An 8,791-nucleotide genomic window follows, 5' to 3' on the forward strand; every position below is an offset into this window, starting at 1 on the left:
CATGATAGTATGTCCATACATAAAACATTCCTAAAATGTTTCGGGTTCCAAGGTTACGTAAAACTAACTCTTGCTGTGACATGACATTCCATGGAGGCATTATAGAAAATACACAACAGCAAGAACGGCGACACTGAGCACCTGCTTCTTTTCCCTCTTCATTGGTATCCAAACTGTTGCATGCTATCCGGCCTGTGTCCTTAAAGTGATGGGATGTACCTGGAGAGCAGCACATCTGCACTCCTGAGTGAACTGAACTTGTAACCTGCCGAGCAAGAATGTGTTGTCAAACATGTGCAGTCATGATGCTGTGTGGCCATGTCACACATTCCACACATCGTGATGTGAAGAGTAATGTGTTCTCCAATTATGATGGGAATTCTATGTACTTACAGGAAACATGTACAGTAGAGTGGCCTTTAACAACCCTATTAACGCCCCCCCCACCCCCGACACACACACACACACACACACACACACACACACACACACACACACACACACACACACACATACGATTATTCAAAAAACATCATGTGACCTGTACAACAATAGTTTGTTAAAAGCAAGGCGATGCAACTTTATTTATATCATGCATTTCATGCACAAATGAACTAAATGGGCTTCACATACAGTAGTGACAAAAAAATGTCATGATCAACACATTAGTGAGGGAAAATCCGTCAAATTCATAAAGCAAGGAAATGACTCAATTTCAAGGCAGAGTCCACAGTAAGAGTCTAGACCATGAAAAGGTGATTCACCGTGTTACAGACAGTTCAACATCAATCATTTAATTCTGAATGCGCATGGTGTCTGACTGCTGACATTAGTAATCAATGGTGCACATGTTCATACAAATGGCTTACCCCTGGGATGCATCATACTTTGTGTAAGAGCAGCATAGACGTCACTCATGAGTTATACACACGCACGCTCCATTTATTCGTGATACTGCACAAAACAGGCAGAATTCAATAGCAAGATCATCTCAAATAAAGCTGTTGAATGGCACTCTATGAGGAGGTCATATTATATTGGAAAAATATTACACTACCACACAAGTGCAAAAGTTTAAAACTATGAAAATATTTGCAATGGACTGTGGAATGAATCGGGGGGGGGGGGGGGGGGAAAAAATCACCCGTTGTGGTTCCATGGCACCTCCATGCAACTGTGGGCGGAGCTGTTGGTATGACATCATTAAAGAGAGTGAGGAGTGGTTTAAGAGTGTCACACCAACGCAACAGCTGCACAGTGACAACACAGTAATGACCACACAGTTGAGTGCACTGCCGACCAATGTGTCCTCTCACATCACCATTTTACTTCTCATCACACTTTGGGTGTCTCTGCAGCATGGTGAGTGCACTTTTATCGTCTTTGTCAACTTTTTCATAAATATCCTACAATGTATCATTCTTGCTATGGAATGGTACATATGTCACAAGGTGCATGCACTGCATCAGCTTTGCCAGCGTCTCAGTGATGATGGGCAAAGTTCAGAAGCAAATTTAACTTGTGGACTACATTGCACACACACACAAATTGGAAATTCAACATTTCAACTGACTGTTATTATACATACCAATATATTGTACTGACGTTGTACTGCCCTGTAGTACTGTGGTTTCCACTTTGAGGTATCAAAATATGTTTCCTTACCATATTAATCCATCTATGGAAGGGGAAAAAAAACATGATCCAGAACATATTACAACATGTCAAACCTCCTATCAGCATTACTGCTAAAAAGAACAATGCATGTTTGTTTTGTTTTGTTTTTTTCTTCATGACTTCAACATGTTTTGCTTGACTGGATTCAAACTGCAGTTGTGATGAATGGGCATCTTTTTGTCACGAACAGGCTGTGGGCGCCCACTGATGGAGGGCCATGACGCGGATGCCCATCACGATGTCAGAGCAGCGAAGTTAAGAAGCAAACGTTGCGCATGTAGCAGTGTGCACGACTCTGAGTGCTTCTACTTCTGCCACCTGGATATTATTTGGGTCAATACGCCCAGGTGAGTATGAAGAAGTGAATGAGTGACTCTAGTGCTTTGAAACTAAATCTACTTAACGATCTATGATTAAAAAGGTTGGGCGTGCAAAGTCAGAGCAAAGTCTTTGCTTACAGCACACTATCGTTGTGACTTTGTGCAGTAAGACAACACTTTATGGCCTCGGTGGCGCTAAGGCACGACAACCGAGGTCTGCAGGCAGGTGCACTTGCGCTAACCTCGACGACCTAATCTGCACTCGTTTCTGCTATCGACGGTGAGTACATCAGGTATTAATTAAAGGCCTCAGTTAAAATTTTAAGACGTATTGTCGGGTTTTTTTTTAATTAAGTAAATATTTTCCCATGGCGATGACTCATAGTGGTGCAGTGTATAGAGGGCTCCGTCCTTTTAGCAATTACCCACAATGCACTACCGGCGGCCATATTGGAGGGCTGTTATAAACAAGCCATACACGAAGTCTATTCGTGTATGGCTTGTTTATAACTCTATTATCATCCTTTGTCTCTTCATCGCCATTGTTTTTTACATCGCTCGATGTACACACGCTTCGGGTTCTGCTCATCAAAATAAAGGCCACACAGGGAAGAAATGTTTGGTCATAGTTGACTCGGCAACTTTGTGAGATTGGAAACAAATAAGTCCGCCTTATTTCGCGTACTGCACAGAGGAAGAGTACTCTGCGGAATAGTGGGTTTTTCGCGGTTAATTTTAAACATTTTAGTGAGCCCGTAAAGATAAGGTGTTCAATGTTAATGTCAAACAAGGACACTAAGAAAAAATATACAGGTATTGTGTGCTGTTAATACATCTAGATTTTTTTCCAGGGCGCTGAATGATTTGTTCGAATTATCGTGCTTTTTCTCCATAGCAAATAATGGAAATGGAATTATTTTGTCCCAAAGTGCAATGTTTTCATCATATATCATTTATTAATTGTACAAGAAAATGCTCTAAGTCACCTTTTAACCTAGAACGTAACCCCTGAAATTCCGAAATTAAAATAATAGTACAGTCCACACCCTTGAAGGACATGTTATTTCCATACGCTGTAAAAAAAAACAAAAAAAAAAAAGCTCAAAATTCCAAAGCAACAAACTTTGATGACTTCTTTTCACAGAATCATTTTGTGTCCCCTCAGAGGTGTGACTAGCGGGTCCAAGAAAGTCTACAGTGCATCAGACTGAGGGAAAAAAAAAGTCTCTGAGGACAATGATGCTGCTGAGACGGCGATGCAGGAAACGAGCTGACAGGTGATTCCGACCAGGAGAAGTGGAAACACCCCGAGGATGTCCGTCCAAGGAATGTGTGGAAGGTGACAGACGTCTTGCAAACACACAGCTGAAACCTGATGCGGAAGATAAGAACTGTCAGGTCCAGAGCACTTTGCCTCCAGATGTCAAGGTCTTGCCTCAACCATCTGAGAAACTAGCAGCACACATGAAGAACATGGAAGTCAGGAAAGTTTTACAGTTCACGCAATTTTACTCATTATATTGTAAAATAAGTTATCGTGCCAATTCGGGGTACGTGTCGTTCATAATGGTAAAAAGGACATTCAAATGTGTACAGTACAGCACCTCTTAATCATTCAGAGTTTACCTGAAAACCTCTCTGCACTGCTTCCTACCCAGCAGGTTTATTAAATTTGTACGAACTCCATCGAATGAACCAGAAGAGAGATTCAATCAAATGTCACAATACTTGTATTTGATTATTGATTTGATTTGTGAATGGCCGTATCGTGAATTTACATGATTTTTTTTCAACGAGAATAAACAGATGCCCTTATATAAAGCACATTTTGCTCGCTTGTATTTCCAACTTTGAGCTTTCTCGTTTGCTTTAGGAAAATGTACTGCGTCAATGAGAAAAATGATTCAAAGGGTTCAATGTGTGACGAGCGTTTTGGGAAAGGGGGGGGGGCAAGGGTGGACCATCCCCATCGGTCTGCATACGGGGAATGGCGAACACATCTGTGACTTCAAAAGGAGGCCCGGGATGGATGAATAATCCCGGAATTCTCCACTAAATCAATATTCAATTTACTCGCTATTCAGATTCAGTACAAGCGCTGTTTGCACAAGGATCCAAGCAAAGAATGCAGTCACTTTGCTCAAGGGGATGAATGGCTGGTACATACAGCAAAATGGCCTTTTGCTGTGTGATTGCTTGTAATGCGCATACCGTGCGTGCTAACCTGCTTTTGCTGTTTGACTGAATAAGTGATTTTCATTGTTCCTATGACCCTGAACGGGATAAACCATACAGAAAATGGATGAATGGGCACCAGAGGTGTCAAGTGCACGTTCGGAAGCTAAAAACCTAAAGTCCAAAGACAGCCTGAATAGGCTCCAGCACGCCCCCCACCCTCATGAGGAAAAGCAGTTCAGATTTTTAGATGGATGGATCATTTGAATTTACTATACTCATTGTAATCCTCAAAGGGAAATTTTAAAGTCACTGTGTTCATGTCAAATGTTATTTTAAAAATCATTAAACTGGTGAAACTGGTAAATAGCTTCAACGCCCCACTGGTGTGGTCCATTACAGTATATAGATGTGCCTTTGATTACGACAGCCATTTTAGATGAGACACTCTACTTGATGGCCAATAAAGATTCATTCAATACATTTACCTATCATATACTTTATCACTCAGAGATAAACTACAACATTTGTTGCGCACACTAAATGTACTGAAAATAATAACACAACATTCCTATAAATGTTGATTACAAAGGATTGACAGTATTTGTTTGTCCAAAATAAAGGTTACTCTGAGTTTGTATTTATGGTTAAGAATTACATCACATGCTCTTGCAGGCTGGATAGGGCCTCGGGGCAAAAGGTTCCTCACCTTTGCAGTGCAGTCATGTCAGTTGGAGCAGTCAATATACAGTAATACCATAACAACCCAAAGATAATATTTGAATTTTATACTGTGAATTATTTTATCAGTAGGACCCGCAAACAGCATTCGGTGCCTCTCCCGTTAGAATCCCTGGCGTATCCTGCTGTTTGCCTGTCTCAGCCAGGAATTTGAACATCATGTTCCTTTTAGAGCAGGATAATAACACTTGAATTTAAAAGACATGTCTCTGACATATCCACTAGGCTGAAAGAGTCATGGCCTCCTGCAGAATATCAGCTTTGTGCTCAATCATGCAGCCACAGATTTCACATGGAATCAGTCACACTATGAGTAAATTGAGATGAGATCGTTATTATAGATCATTCTTATTTCAGTATACTTTCGTGACATTTTTGTTCGGTGGTGTGCGGTGAGATTTTTCTAAGTTGAAATGGGTGTTTTGGCCCAACAAAGGATGGGAAACGGCAAATAGAGGTCTGCTATGACGCCATCTGACCAGTAGGTAGCAACGTCGAGCCAGAAGAGCTCCGATCCGATGTTGACATAAATAGCTTCGTTTTCACTCCTCGATTAATCCATTGAAAAGGATCCTAATGGCAATGCACGTATAATCGACATTTACCAGATCTATGTGAACTTGTAATATAGTCAAGAGCTAAATGGCTGTAGTCACGAGAAAACAATATTGCCTTTATTCCTATTTGTAGGTCTGAAACGGTTCATATCTGAGTTAAATCTTCTCGGTGTATTTGTGAAATTGGAGCCACGGTATTCCTCATTGTGAAAAGTGTAGTCGAAGAAATCACCTCGACGGTCGTCCGACTACTCAAGATAGGAAGTTGGCTAACAATTATCCACCCTCTTCCCAACTCGGATTGCTGGCTGGTCGCAATGCACATTGGGTAATGTAGTGTTTACGACACAGATACTAAGCGTTTCACAGCGGCTACGCAGGAGCCACAGCCTGAGTCAAGGACTACCGCTACCACCATGCCCAGCTCGGGATGGCTTCCGGTAAGTGCAAAGTGTTTGGACTTTGGGGTTTTGGGAGTATTTGAAGTGGGTGAAAGTGTTCGTCGTGGAATTCCCTCATTGATCTTTTTACTTTGCCGATAATTTGGGGAAAAGAAAAGAAGGTGAGTCACCAGCGAGGAATGTGAGTGCTTTGTGTACACGGTTGGTTTGGAGGCAAGATGACCAAAATTGGCTGATCGGCTACGAGACAAACCCGTCTCACGATTAAACATTCGTGTTATTCTCCTGGGAACCGCTGTAAAGTAACAGTTGTTATTTTTATGGGGTAATTGCTCGTACTCGCATTTAATTAGGCTGCATTTTGCACCGATTGCCTGCTCAGGGCGTCCACGCACAACAAAGGGTGCATGGAGATCTGTGATATGTGTATGTGGGGCGATATATTTGTTTCATCTGTAGTTGCAACGAGCTTCGTGAACATTTAGAGGTTAATTCGAATGATTGATATTGCATATTGAGAACATGCCTCTCGCCGCAAGGCCTCGGGTCACGACTACCTGTTTTTCGCCGCCGGTATGCTCCAACGTCAGGCGTGATCGATTAATTATTTAACACTGAATTTAGCGCGAATAGCATGAGTTGGGTGTCAAATGACAGATTATGAATAATGAATAAGAACACGATCGTAAATAGTGTGTACGTACAGTACACTATCCCGGCGAATACGCTGGGAAAGTCAAACCTGTCGACAATCGGTGGAAATACTGAGACAGACATGTTGAGTCAGGTCAATGCTGTTCAAAACGCGTTCCATGAATAATGAGCTGCGTGGGTTTTACTCTGAAAAATCACAACGGGATGTGTACGTTTTTTCTCTTCCGCCGACTTGACTGGTCCTTGTCATTCACGTTAGCAGCATCTCTAGCCCACTTGGCGCGAGGAGCTCTCCGGCTGAAAGACGCAGGTCGATACTGGAAGCCTTTCTCCTCTGCACACCTCCGCTTGACAGCCGGCGTTTCAGGACTGCTTCAATCTCAGCTCGCTTTAAATATCGTCACCTAACCAGGTAATTTTTGTTCCTTGTCGCGGAAATAAAGCACTTAAACTGTTTAGACAACCAGCCACGTCGTTATGTGCGGAAAGTAGCACGCCATGAAGTGCTAATCAGGTGTTAGGGGCCTGTCTTTCAAAGTGTCCAGTCTGTCGTACATTGATGTGTTCGTCTTTATCGGCTCGAATGTTAATTTTTTTTTAGACATTGAATGTCATATGGTGATTGTCATTTGGTTGAAGTAGTATGAACGTGCCATACGTTATAAGTTTATAATCTATGTGTTTGTTGTTGTAGTATCTCTTGTTGGCTCCGCCTGTTTTTGAACCTGTATATCACCCACTGTTATACCTATATGTCCTATGGTTTCATGTTCCTCTGGCTTAATAGCTCTTGAAGTCAATTTGCCCCTGAGAGAAAATGCCGTTTGGAACAGAAGCTCTTTCCATCCACTTTCAATTGGACGTTCCTCTGTAATGGGCCGTTTAGAAGCAGCTTTGATGGGTTCGCTGTCAGCCGGGCTTGATTGATTCGCACGGATAAGATTTAGCCAAGGGCTCTAATTAAAAAAGCTATAGGTCGTTTCTCGATCTTCTCTCGGCTCCAAACAACTAGTCGAATGTAGCTGACGATAGCTGATGTAAAGCTACAGTAGAACCTCAGATTTTGTGATTAGGCTGTTTCCCCCCAAAAAATCAAACTAAAAACAAGTTATATGAAAAGAGAAATAATATTTCCCATAGGAAATCATGTAAATCCAGTTAATCCATTCCAAGCACGAAACAAGAATACATTTTATAAAGAATAACTTTATTTCAACAACCAGAAACCAAGGTGAAATTAATATCAATGATAAAGGAAAACTGAACGTCACATTTACTTTTATTGAAGACTTAATGGCACCGGGTTTGACATTAGCAGTGGCGCTGTGTCGGGCCTCTACCTGCGGCTGACACAACCCTGAGGGGGTCACTAAAGCTATCTATGCATCAGAAGACTTTGAGAAGATTTGGAAATGTCCCCTGAGAAACTATCGTCTCCTACCTGCTCACATTTAGAGACAAGTTATAGAGGTTTTAGTCACAGACTTGTCTCAGACTGAGATTTTACAAAGACTGTGACTTTTGCAGGGTCACTATGTATAAGACTACAACTAGATTCTTTAGGTGTTTTTTCCTCACAATGTGACATTTTCCATTATGCTCAGTCACAATTTTTGCTGTTTTTTCCCCATCATCCTTGCCGCTCTCATGATTGTTTGCAAAGTTTCTTGTTTCCGTTTTTTTTTTTTTAAGATCATCTATTGGTTGTTGGTTATGTCACATCACCGCGAAGACTGAAAGACTTGATATGATAATATGAAACACATTTGATATTGTTGAAAGGTCAAGACTAGGAAAAGACTGATCTAAAACAGCGGGGATTACTGACTTACAACTTCCTTCTGATTTTCAGTTTTTAGTCTTAGACTGTGAAAAACATTAGGTGTAAGGCCGGCATTAGTCACCAATGTTTTCGGCCGCCCAGTTGGACTGAAAGAACCTTGACAACCTAGCACAGTTTGTAACAGGATGTTGTGATAACCCAAGTGACAAATAAAATTGGTGCACGCTGGACAGGACAAATGGGTATGAATTGGGGTTAGCCTCATGTTGCTAGCTTCGGCCTGCCAGATTGCCACTCGCCATGAGTCATACCAGTGGTAGTGGGACCACGGAATGGCGGCGAAGAACAAGTGCAGCGATACAATGTCAAACTTCATCACCAGATTATTCATTCATTCATTCATTTTCCGAACCGCTTGATCCTCACTAGGGTCGCGGGGGGAGCTGGAGCCTATCCCAGCCGTCTCCGGGCAGTAGGCGGGGG

At 42.0% G+C, this 8,791-nt stretch overlaps 2 protein-coding genes across 10 annotated transcripts in view; both read left to right on the plus strand.

Annotated features, from left to right (window-relative positions):
- Nucleotides 1-646: 646 nt before the first annotated feature.
- Nucleotides 647-3,241, plus strand: LOC109525615 (endothelin-2). Of its 3 annotated transcripts, none has more exons than XM_019886233.1 (4): nt 660-1,362; nt 1,868-2,024; nt 2,164-2,277; nt 3,142-3,230. In XM_019886233.1, exons 1-4 carry the CDS (start codon nt 1,083-1,085, stop codon nt 3,206-3,208), a joined length of 618 nt encoding a protein of 205 aa, XP_019741792.1. In that variant the 5' UTR covers nt 660-1,082; the 3' UTR covers nt 3,209-3,230. The 3 variants fall into 3 exon arrangements, with proteins under 3 accessions (XP_019741794.1, XP_019741792.1, XP_019741793.1); XM_019886234.1 differs by having other exon boundaries at nt 667-1,362; nt 3,163-3,241; XM_019886235.1 differs by lacking the exon at nt 2,164-2,277 and having other exon boundaries at nt 647-1,362; nt 3,163-3,234.
- Nucleotides 3,242-5,829: 2,588 nt separating this feature from the next.
- The window catches only part of phactr4b (phosphatase and actin regulator 4b), a 30,865-nt gene continuing 27,903 nt past the window's right edge, over nt 5,830-8,791 (plus strand). For 2 of the 7 annotated variants that reach the window (XM_019886222.1, XM_019886224.1), the window contains exon 1: nt 5,917-6,032. The gene's annotated coding sequence lies outside the window, so the exon portion shown is untranslated. The other 5 variants (XM_019886219.1, XM_019886220.1, XM_019886217.1 and 2 more) reach the window with 5 other exon arrangements.

Source organism: Hippocampus comes, unplaced genomic scaffold, assembly GCF_001891065.2.
Source record: "Hippocampus comes isolate QL1 unplaced genomic scaffold, H_comes_QL1_v1.1 scaffold335, whole genome shotgun sequence".
Classification (NCBI taxonomy): Eukaryota; Metazoa; Chordata; class Actinopteri; order Syngnathiformes; family Syngnathidae; genus Hippocampus; species Hippocampus comes.

Coding starts and splice junctions, on each gene's coding strand:
- LOC109525615 (XM_019886233.1), top strand. CDS start 1,083: ATGAAAATATTTGCAATGGACTGTGGAATGAATCGGGGGGGGGGGGGG. Junction 1,363..1,867: donor TTGGGTGTCTCTGCAGCATG/GTGAGTGCACTT, acceptor TGTCACGAACAG/GCTGTGGGCGCCCACTGATG. Junction 2,025..2,163: donor ATTTGGGTCAATACGCCCAG/GTGAGTATGAAG, acceptor GACTTTGTGCAG/TAAGACAACACTTTATGGCC.